This window comes from Homalodisca vitripennis, chromosome 1, assembly GCF_021130785.1.
Source record: "Homalodisca vitripennis isolate AUS2020 chromosome 1, UT_GWSS_2.1, whole genome shotgun sequence".
In the NCBI taxonomy this organism is placed as follows: Eukaryota; Metazoa; Arthropoda; class Insecta; order Hemiptera; family Cicadellidae; genus Homalodisca; species Homalodisca vitripennis.
The window spans coordinates 194,534,302-194,552,333 of record NC_060207.1 but is presented as its reverse complement, the minus strand read 5'-3'; the positions used below and the strand labels follow the sequence as shown (position 1 = coordinate 194,552,333).

The window sequence follows — 18,032 nt, the reverse complement described above, 5'->3', positions numbered from 1 at the left end:
ATAATATCAATAGTACGATTACAAATAAGACCTACATATTACACATAAAAATGAATCACAACATATTCTTATTTCGACAAAATTTTAGTAATCCGTTGAAATGTTAAGAAATTTTATAAGAGGTGGATAAAAATAGTTGCCTGGAATATTTTACAATTTGAAAACTATTCTAATATTGTTTCATAATCGAATTTTAACTGAGTATTTAAAAGTTGTTGACACTCAGTTCAAACAGGCAGAAACATTTTAATACAAATTAAATTTCAGAACGGTTGCTTGAACAGTAGATACGTAGACAGCAAAATTTTTTTATATATATTATTTAAATATATATATACTTTTATATATATATATATAATATACTAGCAGTTATATATATAATATATATATATATATATATATATATATATATATATATATATATATACTAGCAGTTACCCGCGGCTTCGCACGCAATTTTCTGTTGAAAAAAACTGTACAATAGATCTATGTATTCTTTTTCTATAACATAATAAACAGTCTAGAGATAATCGATAGTCACTCAAAGCTATTCCAATCTCCTGATCCAATTTAGATTTAAGTTTAAAGAACAGAGATTTGGGATCCCTGAAGTCGTAAAGCGAAACAGTTTTTATAAGATTAGTATTTCCCTACCACATTCCATGTTAATTTATTGACGTTCTTCGATGGCTTCAGTAACAATAAGAGTTAGCCTTTTTATCCCAATGACGAAAGTGTGTATCGTACAACTCAAAAATTGCTGCGGTCAATATGGGTCTGTTCTGGTCGTTTAAATTCACCCCCGGTCTAATCTATTTATAGTTCCACCAATTGATTTATGCTGTTGCGCTAACCAAAACAATGGTCTCATATGTTGGTTTCGGAATCTAACTTAGGTTAAATTTTGATGATTAAGTGATTTTGATATTTTTAACCGATCGCTAAATATGTATTAGGGGTATATGCTTCAAGTATTAGGGCAATATTATCTCCATTTGCTTTTTCAATAACAATAGTAAAAAGGCCATACACAATGTTAAAAGGAACTAACCAGATTAGATTACGTTATGTGCAAACATTCACAGCTTTATACATTAAGGCAGTTGTTATAACAGCGTATAAATAGCATTTCTATTGTATTAGATGGATTATTGATCATTGGCGCAATCTAAATTTAAAATTAAATAACTTCGAATTTGCAATCTACATTACACTACTGATTAAGCACTTTAAAATAATTCAATATTTACTCAAATCTAAAAATGTAAACACATGTTATCTGAATCTTTGATAAACTTCAGCTGAAAGTGTTAACAGCTACTCTAAGTGTTAATTCAGACCAAAAGCTATACCGGTTCCAAATTTCAGCACAATCCGTAGTCTATAGCATTTTCAGCGTGATTCGAGGACAAACATCTTAACATCTAAACATACAAACATCCAAATATCCAAACATTCAAACTTTCGCATTTATAATATTAGTGGGATATATATCTTATTACAGATTGCGCCAGTAACGCACTTATAAGAGCGTGTCTTGTTTTGGCTGTTCAAAGAAAATAACAACTTGTTATGAGTCTTTATAAAAAATTATTAATCAGCCTGCTATCTCTGGATTTTGGTGTATTGGCGCGAATATCTCTCTTAGTAATGATTGCATAACAAATTTAAATTAATGTTTAAATTACATTGTCAAAGCTGAAAATTCATAGATTAAAAATTGAATGTATGAGACCATGTTAAACAAGTCGTGAATCTTAAAAAGAGGATGAGGACTATTAGAACATTACTTGAAAAAACTGAGAACAAGTATACAGTAAGGCTTCAGAAGACCCATATAACATGACATACAGTGCAAGACGACAACATCAAAACGTATATTAACACTTTTGTTGCTGGTATATACTGAGTGAGATCGACTACTCTCAGTCCTCCCACTGCGTCGTAAGAAGTTTGCCGCAGTCTACTTGTAGACTGAATTGTTGTTAAAATTAATCTTCCTGATTTTTTTAGGATCAAAGTTTATTAATTGTTTAGGACGCAATCTCAATACCTCTTAAAATGTTCCATATGATACTATTAATAACATATCCATTTCATTGTAAACTATTTATACAGGATGTATTACATAGGAAAGAAATAAAATGTTATAATATAGAACAAAAATAGGCTTTCAATCTCGGTTTTTTATTGTATATAAAAAATTATAATTATCAGAAATAAACTCTAATTATTGCCTGGCTCACTTGCCTACATAACGGGCATAGGATATTAACCTGGCAACCATGCAGTGTGTCTCAGCACTCAGTGCACTGGCACAAGGCACAAGGAAAGACCACATGTGTAGACCTTTGAATCAGGCACACTGCACAGTTACGAGGCACGCAGCAGGAGTGCCTCGTGAAAAATACAGCAAAATATTGCAAATTTGTCTTCTGAGTAATTATAACTATTTTGTTTTTTGTTTAATCTGCAATGCCTCAATAACAATATTATATTTATTTCTGCTATTATAATTATGCAAGTTGCTAGTCAAAATTAATGATGACATGTTTTTTTGTAATATACAATACTGAGTCAAAAATATTATAAATTTATAAAAGTTTCCACCCAAAGCTTAATAAAAAGTGGATCACAGTGTTCTAGTGGTTGTGATTTTGTTATTATTCTGATAGCTTTGTTTTTCAGGATAATGATTTCATTAATTTTAGCGCTATTACCCAATAATATTAGGCCATACCTTGTTATTGATTAAAAATAGGCATTAGCATGCAGATTTAAAATGTTTTTTCAGTAATACAATTTATAATACGTCTAAGTAAAAAAATTACTCTACCAAAATATTCCTAGAAATTTAGCACAAGAAAAAGAAATAATTTGGTGTGTCAATTGTAGGGGTTTGTCGTAAAGTAAACAAAATGTTTTGAGTTTTGACTTCATTTAGTAAAGATCCATTTGATCTAAACAACACTGAGGCTTTCTTAACTGATTCAATGACAAGAAATTGTAGTTTGTCAAAGTTTGAATGGATATTCTAAAGAGTTGTGTCGTTAGCATATAAAAGAGATTTTAACCTAACAACGGTAGGAAATTAATTTATATATAATAAAAAACATAATAGGGCCCAGGACTGACCCTTAGGTACAACAATCCCGATCACCAAATTGTTGGACCGATTTCCATTAATAGAAACAAACTTTTTCGCCTGCGGTTAGATAAATAGTCTTTAAAGAACTCTTTAAAGCCGGATTCCCATTAATACCGTAATAGTTAAGTTTTAAGGCCTGCTAAGTCAAAATATGTTACCTGAGCAAAGGCTTTAATCTCAAAAGTGTTTAGGACCTCCTTAATTAGTGAATAAATTGCATCAATGGTGTATTTACCTCTTGCTATTGTAATAAATTTAGATTGATGTTATTTTCCAGATACGCAAAAGGTTCATCATGTAAAACAGTTTCTATTATTACAGGACAGGTAAAATTTATACTGGGCAATAGCTCTCAGGGGAAACTCCTAAGACCCTTTCTTAAGAATCGGGCAGATATACATATAGTTAATGGGTTCAAAAACGTATGGTAAATTCGTTAAAATATATTGTTAGATTTGTTATAAATGTCTTTGCGTTCTGAGTTTTTAACTCTTTTGACAGCTTTAATGACCTCATCAATTGAGACTTCTACAAAGATAAATGTTTTTCTTTCAAAATATGGTAATTTCTTATTAAGTTCATTCTATTAACATGAGGCTTTTTGATACTACCCTTTATTTGGTGTTAACCGAATTGATAAAACAAATGGTTTAAGTTACCTGGAGTGATATTTATTGATAATGTCGATTGAGATTCTAAATGTTTGTATTTTCGTTTATCTGCACCGAAAAACGCCTTATATTGGCGTTAAAAACCTCTCCCCAGGCCTTATATTGATTACTGCTATTTTTATATTTTTGCGACATTGTGAGTTCGCATCTTCTACGGACTTTTTATAAACATTTCTAGAGATTTAAATAGTTAACACGAAGCCTGTCACTAGTAGAAAGTTTTGTCGATTTCTCCAAAAACAAAAATTTCTTTAATTTGGTCCAGTTTCCCACTATACCAATAATTTTGATTTCGACCTTTAATCTCACTAACTGTGGAACGTTGTTTTTTCACTGTAGAGTAAAATGTTTATTTATGAACTGAAATGGAGAAATATGCATGAACGAGTTTTTAGGTAGAGAATACTCTTCCATTACTAAGTACGACATTCCAATCATGTAAAAACCAAATGGTTTGTCAGATCATCAATAGAGGATTCTGGAAAAATTAAAATAAAATGTGTCACATGTACTTTAGGATTTAGCAAGGTTTTAGATGTTTCAGACAAAGTATTCTTTGACTATTTAAAATAAGCCCATTACGATCCGAGAAAGAAAAATAAAGATGTTGCATGAAATAACCTGATCTAGGCAGACTAAAAAACATTATCAAGACAATGGGCTCCCCGAGTTTACAAAGGAAGTTTACAAGTAAGGAGAGTTTACAAAGCAAAACGTAGTTTTTATAGCGGGTACTACTTCCATGAAAACGAGTAATCTAGGTTTATCTTCTTTAACATACGTTGTATAATCAATTTATATGACGAGAACTCTGTGTGTGTGTGGTGTGTGTGTGTGTGTGTGTGTGTGTGTGTGTGTGGTGTGTGTGTGTGTGTGAAATTTAAACTTTTTCGGATAGCGGGAAGATGAAAAAATAATAATATACTTTTTCTAGGGTTTGAAATTTTATATTTCAGTCGCTATGGTAGTTAATCTTTATAAAGACGCTATTGATTTTCTGTGAAAGTTATGAGGCATGTGTGTGCCACATTTTATGTACATAGGACATAGGGAAGGTCTTCTAAGAATTCCAAGTCCATTTCTACCCCTATGGGTGGATTATATTAATGAAAGATGTAGTTATTAGCTATGTATAATACACTGTATAATTCAAAATAAATATTTAAAGCACCTATGAGCAAAAGATATAAGGCATAAATTACAGGATGGTTTACTAGAAAGGAGTCACTTTAGTTCTGACATGAAAAAGTTGAATTTCTAGTGACAGCCAAGCTCCACACGCGATTGAATGAACTAATATGGGCTTAAATTAATTTACATATCGCAAAAAATAATAAGTCGTTCACTATTAATTCTATCACAAAATTTGTAAAGAAGCTTTGGAAAAGACTACGCCTGATTGTTGGATGAAAGTTGTAGAGAATACAAAAAATAGTTATAGATAACGCTTGAACCAATGAATGATTGATGGGGAGGCTGTAGAGAGACTACTAATATTTTGACTGAGGGACAGAAATTCGTCGGAAGACTGTGTCAGTGAACATGAGGTAAACAGTGAAAATATAACACCGATAACAAAGACGATGGTGATAGGATTATGGAAGGTATTCGGCCGCTTCGCTTTGAGGAATATTAATTTCCCTCAAATTATCTATTAGTGAATTTACACATATAAATTTAATTAAATGTTTGTTTTGGGTAAATGGATAATTTAATTGCCTTTCCTTAAATTAATATATTTAGCAGAATCATACAAGCCTAATTTACACATTTTCCTGTTGTGGTTTGTGTGAAAATAAAACTGTCGATATTTTATTTTGTGATTTTTGGCACACGGGGCAAGTTGGTATGTGTGTTTCATTAAGCCATAATGTATTAAGGTTCCGGCACAGTGTTACTGTGTACCTCGCTTGTTCTGCACCCTCACTCATAAGTAAAGACTATTAGTAATAAGCATTGCGTGATTTATAAATAAATAAAAGTCTAATGAGTTTCCCAAAAAAACTTGTTACGACTTTTAATTATTAACTTAGAACTCTGAATTATCAGTATGTCGTTCTTTAAGAGACATTACTACAACAAATGATATATTATATTTTTAACTGTAATTATTTTTGAATTAGGAGGGGTTAAATTGGAGAAAGCTTAAATTTAAAAGAAAACTGTGTTTTACTTCATTTTTTTTGATTATCACAATCAATAAACTTATCTAAAATATCTCACTTTCGCTATAATATATAGATTAATACTACCTAAGCCGTCAAAACTTTTTCAGATGTAATAAAGGGGTATATTTTAATGTGGTAGACGTTTTAAGTGAGATGTTTAGTGTGTGTGAGAGAGGTCGCCGGATCCGGTAAAAATAACATAATATGTCATAATATAAATTCCTAAACGAAACGTCCACCGCCTTCAATTCTTCCGGCGAGCGCGTTAATGCAACCCGCACAGCACGTGTCAATAACCAACTCAGAACTCTCCCCTAACCACGCGACTCAACGGACGGTCGCCCACTGGCCACGGACATTGGTGGCGCGTGGGGGTTCACAGCACCTAATCTAATAGCACCTAATCTCACAGCACCTAAAATTTAACCGTCTAATAGCACCGATTCTCATAGCACCTAATATTATAGTACCTAATCTCACAGCACCTAAGGAAATGCCCGAGAGTCGCACGGCAACCTAAAGATCGTGCTGGAGTTTTATAGCACCTAATATCACACCACCTAAAAGGGGAGTGGTGGGGATCGCCGGAGGGGTAGGCCGCCACCACTATCCGTGGCCAGTAGGCGAACCGTCCGTTGAGTCGCGTGGTTAGGGGAGAGCTCTGAGTTGGTTATTGACACGTGCTGTGCGGGTTGCATAAACGCGCTCGCCGGAAGAGAATTGAAGCCGGTGGACGTTTTCGTTTAGGAATTTATATTATGACATATTATGTATTTTTACCGGATCCCCGGCGACCTCTCTCACACACACTAAACATCTCACTTAAAACGTCTACCACATTAAAATATACCCCTTTATTACATCTGAAAACGTTTGACGGCTTAGGTAAGTATTAATCTATATATAGCGAAATTGAGATATTTTAGATATGTTTATTGATTGTGATAATCAAAAATATGAAGAAAAACACAGTTTTCTTTTAAATTTAAGCTTTCTCCAATTTAACTCCTCCTAATTCAAAAATAATTACAGTTAAAAAATATAATATAATTTGTTGTATGTCTCTTAAAGAACGACATACTGATAATTCAGAGTTCTAAGTTAATAATTAAAGGCGTAAACAAGTTTTTTGGGAAAACTCAGTAGACTTGTATTTATTTATAAATCACGCAATGCTTATTACTAATAGTCTTTACTTATGAGTGAGGGTGCAGAACAAGCGAGGTACACAGTAACTGTGCCGGAACCTTACTACATTATGGCTTAATGAACACACATACCAACTTGCCCCGTATGCCAAAATTCACAAGATAAAATATCGACAGTTTTATTTTCACACAAACCACAACAGGAAAATGTTTAAATTAGGCTTGTATGATTCTGGTAAATATATTAATCTAAGGAAAGGCGATTAAATTATCCATTTACCCAAAACAAATATTTAATTAAACTTATATTTGTAAATTCACTAACAGATAATTTGAGGGAAATTAATATTCCTCAAAGCGAAGCGGCCGAATACCTTCCATAATCCTATCACCATCGTCTTTGTTATCGGTGTTATATTTTCACTGTTTACCTCATGTTCACTGACACAGTCTTCCGACGAATTTCTGTCCCTCAGTCAAAATATTAGTAGTCTCTCTACAGCCTCCCCAGCAATCATTCATTGGTTCAAGCGTTATCAATAACTATTTTTTTATTCTCTACAACTTTCATCCAACAATCAGGCGTAGTCTTTTCCCAAAGCTTCTTTACAAATTTTGTGATATAATTAATAGTGAGCGACTTATTATTTTTATGCGATATGTAAATTAATTTAAGCCCATATTAGTTCAATCGCGTGGAGCTTGACTGTCACTAGAAGTTCAATTTTTTTCATGTCTGAACTAAAGTGACTCCTTTCTAGTAAACCATCCTGTAATTTCTGCCTTATATCTTTTGCTCATAGGTGCTTTAAATATTTATTTTGAATTATACAGTGTATTATACATAGCAATAACTACATCTTTCATTAATATAATCCACCCATAGGGGTAGAAATGGACTTGGAATTCTTAGAAGACCTTCCTTATGTCCTATGTACATAAAATGTGGCACACACATGCCTCATAACTTTCACAGAAAATCAATAGCGTCTATATGAAGATTAACTACCATAGCGAATGAAATATAAAAATTGCAAACCCTAGAAAAAGTATATTATTATTTTTCATCTTCCCGCTATCCGAAAAAAAGTTTAAATTTCACGCACGCACGCACGCACGCACACACACACACACACACACACACACACACACACACACTTCTCGTCATATAAATTGGTTATACAACGTATGTTTAAAGAAGATAAACCTAGATTACTCGTTTTCATGGAAGTTGTACCCGCTATAAAAAACTACGTTTTGCTTTGTAAACTTCCCTTCCTTACTTCCTTGTAAACTTCCTTTGTAAACTGGGGAGAGCCCATTGTCTTGATAATGTTTTTTAGTCTGCCTAGATCAGGTTATTTCATGCAACATCTTTATTTTTCTTTCTCGGATCGTAATGGGCTTATTTTAAATATTCAAAAGAATACTTTGTCTGAAACATCTAAAACCTTGCTAAATCCAAAAGTACAAGTGAAACATTTTATTTTAATTTTTTCATAATCCTCTATTGATGATCTGACAAGCCATTTGTTTTCACATGATTGGAATGTCGTACTTAGTAATGGAAGAGTATTCTCTACCCAAAAACTCGTTCATGCATATTTCTCCATTTCAGTTCATAAATAAACATTTTACTCTACAGTTAAAAAACAACGTTCCACAGTTAGTGAGACCTAAAGATCGAAATCAAAATTATTGGTATAGTGGGGAACTGGACCAAATGAAAGAAATTTTTGTTTTTGGAGAAATCGACAAAACTTTCTACTAGTGACAGGCTTCGTGTTTAACTATTTAAATCTCTAGAAATGTTATAAAAAGTCCGTAGAAGATGCGAACTCACAATGTCGCAAAAATATAAAATAGCAGTAACCAATATAAGGCCTGGGGAAAAGGTTTTTTAACGCCAATATAAGGCGTTTTCGGTGCAGATAAACGAAAATACAAACATTTAGCATCTCAATCGACATTATTCAATAAAATATCACTCTAGGTAACTTAAACCATTTGTTTTATCAATTCGGGTTAACACCATATAAAGGGTAGTATCAAAAAGCCTCATGTTTAATAGAATGAACTTAATAAGAAATTACCATATTTTGAAAAAAAAAACATTTATCTTTGTAGAAGTCTCAATTGATGAGGTCATTAAAAGCTGCCAAAAGAGTTAAAAACTCAGAAAGCAAAGACATTTATAACAAATCTAACAATATATTTTAAGAAATTTACCATACGTTTTTGAACCCATTAAACTATATGTATATCTGCCCGATTCTTATGAAAGGGTCTAGGAGTTTCCCTGAGAGCTATTGCCCAGTATAAATTTTACCTGTCCTGTAATAATAGAAACTGTTTTACATGATGAACCTTTTGCGTATCTGGAAAATAATATCAATCTAAATTTATTACAATAGAAGAGGTAAATACACCATTGATGCAATTTATTCACTAATTAAGGAGGTCCTAAACACTTTTGAGATTAAAAGCCTTTGCTCAGGTAACATATTTTGACTTAGCAGGCCTTAAAACTTAACTATTACGGTATTAATGGGAATCCGGCTTTAAAGAGTTCTTTAAAGACTATTTATCTAACCGCAGGCGAAAAGTTTGTTTCTATTAATGGAAATCGATCCAACAATTTGGTGATCGGGATTGTTTGTACCTAAGGGTCAGTCCTGGGCCCTATTATGTTTTTATTATATATAAATTAATTTCCTACCGTTATTAGGTTTAAAATCTCTTTGCTAACGACACAACTCTTTAGAATATCCATACAAACTTTGACAAACTACAAAGTTCTTGTCAGTGAATCAGTTGAGAAAAGCCTCAGTGTGGTTTAAATCAAATGGATCTTTACTAAATGAAGTCAAAACTCAAAACATTTTGTTTTACTTTACGACAAAAACCCTACAATTGACACACCAAATTATTTCTTTTCTTGTGCTAAATTTCTAGGTATATTTTGGTAGAGTAATTTTTTTTACTTAGACGTATTATAAATTGTGTTACTGAAAAATATTTTAAATCTGCATACTATGCATATTTTTAATCAATAACAAGGTATGGCCTAATATTATTGGGTAATAGCGCTAAAATTAATGAAAATCATTATCCTGAAAAAACAAAGCTATCAGAATAATAACAAAATCACAACCACTAGAACACTGTGAATCACTTTTTATTAAGCTTTGGTGGAAAACTTTTTATAAATTTATATATTTTGACTCAGTATTGTATATTACAAAAAACATGTCATCATTAATTTTGAATAGCAACTTGCATAATTATAATAGCAGAAAATGAATATAATATTGTTATTGAGCATTGCAGATTGAACAAAAAACAAAATAGGCATTTTATAATTTACTCAGAAGACAAATTGCAATATTTGGTTGTATTTTTTTCACGAGGCACTCCTGCTGCGTGCCTCGTAACTGTGCAGTGTGCCTGATTCAAAGGTCTACACATGTGGTATTTCCTTGTGCCAGTGCACTGAGTGCTGAGACACACTGCATGGTTGCCAGGTTTAATCTCCAATGCCCGTTATGTAGGCAAGTGAGCCAGATAATAATTAGAGTTTATTTCTGATAATTATAATTTTTTATATACAATAAAAAACCGAGATTGAAAGCCTATTTTTGTTCTATATTATAAAAATTTTATTTCTTTCCTATGTAATACATCCTGTATAAATAGATTACAATGAAATGGATATGTTATTAATAGTATCATATGGAACATTTTAAGAGGTATTGAGATTGCGTCCTAAACAATTAATAACTTTGATCCTCAAAAATCAGGAAGATTAATTTTTAACAACAATCAGTCTACAAGTAGACTTCGGCAAACTTCTTACGACGCAGTGGGAGGACTGAGAGTAGTCGATCTCACTCAGTATATACCAGCAACAAAAGTGTTAATATACGTTTTGATGTTGTCGTCTTGCACTGTATGTCATGTTATATGAGTCTTCTGAAGCCTTACTGTATACTTGTTCTCAGTTTTTTCAAGTAATGTTCTAATAGTCCTCATCCTCTTTTTAAGATTCACGACTTGTTTAACATGGTCTTTTTAATCTATGAATGTTCAGCTTTGACAATGTAATTTAAACATTAATTTAAATTTGTTATGCAATCATTACTAAGAGAGATATTCGCGCCAATACACCAAAATTCAAGAGATAGCAGCTGATTAATAATTTTTAATAAAGACTCATAACAAGTTGTTATTTTCTTTGAACAGCCAAAACAAGACACGCTCTTATAAGTGCGTTACTGGCGCAATCTGTAATAAGATATATATCCCACTAATATTATAAATGCAAAAGTTTGAATGTTTGGGATATTTTGGATGTTTGGATGTTTGTATGTTTAGACCGTTAAGATGTTTGTCCTCGAATCACGCTGAAACTGCTATACGGATTGTGCTGAAATTTGGAAACCAAGTATAGCTTTTGGTCTGAATTAACACTTAGAGTAGCTGTTAACACTTTCAGCTGAAGTTTATCAAAGAGGCAGAAACATGTGTTTACATTTAGATTTGAGTAAATATTGAATTATTGTAAAAGTGCTTAATCAGTAGTGTAATGTAGATTGCAAATACGAAGTTATTTAATTTTAAATTTAGATTGCGCCAATGATCAATAATCCATCTAATACAATAGAAATGCTATTTATACGCTGTTTATAACAACTGCCTTAATGTATAAAAGCTGTGAATGTTTTGCACTTAACGTAATCTAATCTGGTTAGTTCCTTTAACATTGTGTATGGCCTTTTTTACTATTGTTATTGAAAAGCAAATGGAGATAATATTGCCCTAATACTTGAAGCATATACCCCTAATACATATTTAGCGATCGGTAAAAATATCAAAATCACTTAATCATCAAAATTTAATCTAAGTTAGATTCCGAAACCAACATATGAGACCATTGTTTTGGTTAGCGCAACAGCATAAATCAATTGTGGAACTATAAATAGATTAGACCGGGGGTGAATTTAAACGACCAGAACAGACCCATATTGACCGCAGCAATTTTTGACTTGTACGATACACTTTCGTCATTGGGATAAAAAGGCTAACTCTTATTGTTACTGAAGCCATCGAAGAACGTCAATAAATTAACATGGAATGTGGGAGGGAAATACTAATCTTATAAAAACTGTTTCACTTTATGACTTCAGGATCCCAAATATCTGTTTCTTTAAACTTAAATCTAAATTGGGATCAGGAGATTGGAATAGCTTTGAGTGACTATCGATTATCTCTAGACTGTTTATTATGTTATAGAAAAAGAATACATAGATCTATTGTACAGTTTTTCAACAGAAGATTGCGTGCGAAGCCGCGGGTAAACTGCTAGTTTATATAAATATATAATATAATATATATATATATATAAGTATATACATATAAGTATGTATATATATTAAGTATATATATAAAAAAATTTTGCTGTCTACGTATCTACTGATCAAGCCCCGTTCTGAAATTTAATTTATTTTAAAAATGTTTCTGCCTGTTTTACGAACATGAACTGAGTGTCAACAACTTTTAAATACTCAGTTAAAATTCGCTTATGAAACAATGTTAGAATAGTTTTCAAATTGTAAAATATTCCAGGCAAACTATTTTGATCCACCTCTTATTATAACATTTCTTAACATTTCAACGGATTACTAAAAAAATTTGTCGAAATAAGAATATGTTGTGATTCATTGTTATGTGTAATATGTAGGTCTTATTTGTAATCATACTATGGATATTATTTCATATAAGCCCATAAGCCAGATGGAAAGAATTTAGACATCTTCACCTTTTTAAAATGTATACTCATGCCATTGATAGACAACAATATGCACTTTTTAATAAAATATTAAAATAATATTCTTAAATCAATTTTTCAAGTTCAAGTTAAAGTTCAATCTTCTTTATTATCTAAAAATACAATTTACCTCCCAGTGCACCTCAAGCCGCGCGTGCGGGAGTTCAGTTGAATCATAATTACAATAAAGTTATCTTAGTGTTCATTGTCTAATTCATATTTCCATAACATTGTCTTCACTTAAAACTAAATTCATAAACTAGCCAAAAAGCAGTGTAAATCTAATAAATGGTATACCACGAGATTATTATAATATTACTTAGAATAAAGCAGCATTAACAATATGTACAAAAAATGTAATTATAAGCATTACAAAATTTATAAGCAAAAATAAATAGAAAAACATTGTATGGGCTCCTTAAATTCACCCATTTTGTTTCTTAAAAGTAATATCATATTTTTTCAAATTGAGCCTTAAACGGTATCCTCCATTTTGACAAAACTTCTTCTTGCAATTTGGCCAAAATGTCCTTAGTAATTGTTTATTTTTGCTATTTACTCTTACCTGAGCAGCAGTTCTTACACTTCCATGATTCACGACGTGCTTGTCCCATGCGATTCCATGTGCTTTCTAAAATATCAGCACAAACGAAGTGTAGATTTGTTTTACATTGAGAACAAACATCTTGATAACACGGAGAAACACCATTGAGTTAAATATTAAAAAACTAATATAATCCATTTTTGTACAGTTTGACTTTTTTACTATAAAAAGCTCAGGTTAGTTTCGTTATTTTATGGAATGTATTATACAAATTGCAGTTTGACTTATAAGTTTATATAGTAATTGTAAAATAAATATATTTTTTTAATGCAATGTAAAGAACCGCCTATTTATTAACGCTTTATGAAGAATCGAAAGGCTTTATTGAAATGGTTTGTTGTGCGTCCGTCTGTACGATAACTCATATTATAAAGGCCCTAGTGACTTCAAACTTGGTACATATGCTCTTATTGGTCTAAATAAGAACTCTATTGATTTTAAGATAAAGAAGAATCGTCTGTGCGCTACCACTTATGTTACACTCTGTCGAGTCTTTCAATGCTTCTAACATCGTTCGGGTTATTTTAAGTAATCTCGTATTTGGTTCACAAAAACATCATATATGTATAGTACTTGTATTCATTATAACACTTATCTAGCAGTTTGGCATGAAATAGCTAGATTTTTCGGCTGAAAGTATAAAACTCGTGAGTCAAATTTCACTGTTATAGAACATTGGGAGGTTAAAAAGCTAAACTATAGTTCTTCTAATGGTTGAAATTCCCTATGGATGTTACATTTTAATCCAAAAAATTTGCTTTTTATGTAAGTCATGATACTTACGTGTATAAAATATTTACTTTGTCTGACGTAGGGAAATTGCAGAATAAGTGATGAATGATTTAAGGCTTTGCCTATTTTTATATAGATTTGAATGCAAATTATTACCAGTTTTTCAGTGCACGGAATATACGATTTGAACACATTTAATTCCAATGACGATAAAAACTTATATAAAAATGTAAAACACAATGAAATTAGATGAACAAATAATTTACATTATTGGATTATGTGCAAGATTTGCGGTTTGGCCTAAACATTCATTCAAATTCAAGGTAAATAATTTTTTTTGCCATTATTAGTTGTAATCAACAACCGCCGCACGCCATGCGTACGGACCCTTCTCTTGTGCGAGGATACAATTGTCTATCTCGTGTCGCCTCGCCTTGTGCTGTCGACTGCTCGCCCTGCTGTAGAGGACAGTAATGGCGGGTCGTCTGGAGCGGGGTGAGGGGCAAGGTTGGATTCTCCTCCATCCCCTCTGTCCCCACCAAGGCCCCTTTGGAACAAAGCGAGAGGTGCTGTGACACTGAAACTTGAAACAGTCTCACGGCACCTAAACGAAACCGTGGATCGTTGCACAGTACCTAAACTTATAGCGCCTAATATCACAGCACCTAAATGACGACTTTTTTCTGTAGGTGGTATGAGATTAGGTGCTAAAAGATTAGGTGCTATGAAGCCGCACCTTTGGAACAAAGCGAGAGGTGCTGTGACACTGAAACTTGAAACAGTCTCAACGGCACCTAAACGAACCGTGGATCGTTGCACAGTACCTAAACTTATAGCGCCTAATATCACAGCACCTAAATGACGACTTTTTTCTGTAGGTGGTATGAGATTAGGTGCTAAAAGATTAGGTGCTATGAAGCCGCACCGCGCGGGACCAAAAACGGAGCGCGCATGCGCGGACCAGAGCGATAGAGCGACGGAGCGTGCAGCGCTCAGTCAAATTATTTGCGTTCTACCATGAGTGAAAATCGATTGAACGGATTGGCATCACTGAACATTCATCGAGACATTGAAGTAGATGTGAACTCAGTATTAGATGAATTTTTTTCTGTACCTCGACGCATCAACTTATTGAAAGAGTAGATCACATAGGCTATGTTTTTATTTGAAAAAGTTTTTACTTTGTTTAAAGAATGAGTTACAAATGTATTAAAAGTATGTAGTTTTACAATTTTATAATAAACTCATTTTTCCATACGTATTAATTTTTAATCTATTACTTATTTAAGTTTCTTCTTCTTTTTATTTTCATAAAATAAGTATAGAACCCCCCCCCCTAAATAAAATTCTGCGCACGGCCCTGTTATTAACACTCTATTTTGTTTGTATAGTTTAAAAAATTTTAAGTTATGAAAGGTCTAGGTGGTATAAGGTATGAAGTGGTATCATAAGTCTATTGTTAGTTTATGAATGTGTTTTTAATTATTATTGTTAAAATTTGTACTGTTACGCGTGGCTTCGTACACGATTTCGTAGGCTTTGTAAGTGTGGGCCTATAAGCACTTCTCGTCCGATTAAATTGCATTTTCGACACCAATGTTGAGTATGAAAATATGTCAGACAGTGTATTTATGGGCATTGTAATTTATTCTTGTCTTAGTATTTTTGCACTAAGTGTTTTCTTTGCCGGAACAAATAACAACGTAGTCTATGTGATTAGCAAAATTTAAAATAGTTAATAACTTATTATAAACTATTTTATGTTGTTGATGGTTAAAATTAATATTTCTCAAATAATGTTTGGAGGTTTTATTTATTTTTAAATTATTTTTACACTGAACGAGTAATTTTTTATTAGGAAAGGATAGTATTTGCTTGTATATAAATGCTATGCTAGTGACTCTTTTTATGTAATATATTAATTTATTGTATATAATGTTTTTCCTGTGTGTAAATATTGTTTTTGTACATATTTGTCACGTGACTCAATTTTGATTAAAAAAATTAAAATAGCTTAATGATATAAGTTTTTAAACAAATATTACTTATGATAAGTAAATACTAGGAAACGTTCGAAGTTTTAGAAATTCATTACGCAATCATCTGCTAAGTGATTCTCTGTTTGATCATTTAATATGGTTCTTACTTATATATTTTGTAATAGAAAGATGTCTTTTACTTTGAAATTATTCACTTTTTCCTAATTGCCATGTAATTTGCAGTCCTAATAGTGCATAATATATTGATATTAATATTTTTATATCACAAGAGGATGTGAGACTTTTCAGTACATCAATTCTACTTGTTAATGTTTTGTCAAATTTTAAACTGTAATAAAGTTTATATTAGTTCAAAATTAAATATAGCCTACAGTAATGGATATTTGACGCATATATGAATTAAATCTTGCGACCACAACATTAACAGGTTTATGGTTGTATAAAACTGTAGTATTCTTCCTCTTAACCGGCCAACGCTTTAACCGGTCTGTATGTTCAAAACATTTGCGCCCTTTTAATCGGCAACTTTTTAACCGGTCATGATCGGTCGGAAATAAACGACGGCGATGTTTCGAATAATCTCAATAACTTATACGGAAATGATGCAAAGTGAATGCTTTTGCTTCATTCATGTACAGTCTCGAATTATCTTTTTTTAGTTTGTCTACAGTTTTCGTGGTCTGTCGATGTTCGTCGATTTTACAAATATAGTTGTAGGTTATGTGTGTTTTCTAATGTTTTAGAGCCCATCGGTTCATCCGACCAAATCGATATCCAGTAGGGCTTCCAGTCTTGAGATAGCCGGATAAGAGGGAGGCCACTGTAAGTATATTTTCTGTCACAGGAACCGAGGCCAAGTGGACAATAGATGTGGACGTTTTGCCTCACCTGGTGACCTCAGGCCTCAGTGAGACATGTAGGACCGAGGCTAAGGCTCTTCTGGACCATTTGGCTCGTCTGGACACGTGGGCAGTCAAGAGTAAGATTTCAAAACTATTTTCTCATTCTAATTTCACATTGATGCATTGAGAGGCACTTGCTCCATACTCTGATGACCATCACAGTTGTGTTCGCATGAACAAAACCAAACCCTTAACCATTTTAAGATACCTTATTTTAACTGTAAAGTTTTGAAAGATTTCTCGCTAACGATTCATATTGATCAACCAAATTGTTCGCATCCATGCTCACAGCGCCACAAAATTGATGTGGCGCTATGAGCTGTAGCACTATGAGGCCACACCCTTGAAATGGGCCTTACAATAAGATGCGAACTCTTTTGATGCATTTTTTTCAATGACAGTTATAGGTTTAATGTTAAAGATATGCGAGTCGAAGTTTAAGTAGATTTTATGGGCGAAAGAGATATTCTTAACTAGCAGTTACCCGCGGCTTCGCACGCAATTTTCTGTTGAAAAACTGGACAATATATCTATGTACTCTTTTTCTATGACATAATAAACAGTCGAGAGATAATCTATAGTCACTCAAAGCTATTCCAATCTCCTGATCCAATTTAGATTTAAGTTTAAAGAACAGAGGTTTGGGGTCCTGAAGTTGTAAAGTGAAACAGTTTTTATAAGATTAGTATTTCTCTCCCACATTCCATGATAATTTATTGAAGTTCTTCGATGGCTTCAGTAACAATAAGAGTTAGCCTTTTTATCCCAATGACGAAAGTGTATCGTACAACTAAAAAGTTTCTGCGGTCAATATGGGTCTGTTCTGGTCGTT

General features: G+C 32.5%; 1 protein-coding gene across 2 annotated transcripts in view; it reads left to right on the top strand.

The window, feature by feature from the left end:
- Positions 1–18,032, top strand: part of LOC124352985 (nose resistant to fluoxetine protein 6-like) — a 54,943-nt gene that overhangs the window by 13,431 nt on the left and 23,480 nt on the right. For both annotated transcript variants that reach the window (XM_046802753.1, XM_046802754.1), the window contains exon 3: positions 17,143–17,277. In XM_046802753.1, coding sequence (XP_046658709.1) covers positions 17,143–17,277 — 135 coding nt within the window. The remainder of the gene's footprint in view (positions 1–17,142; positions 17,278–18,032) is intronic.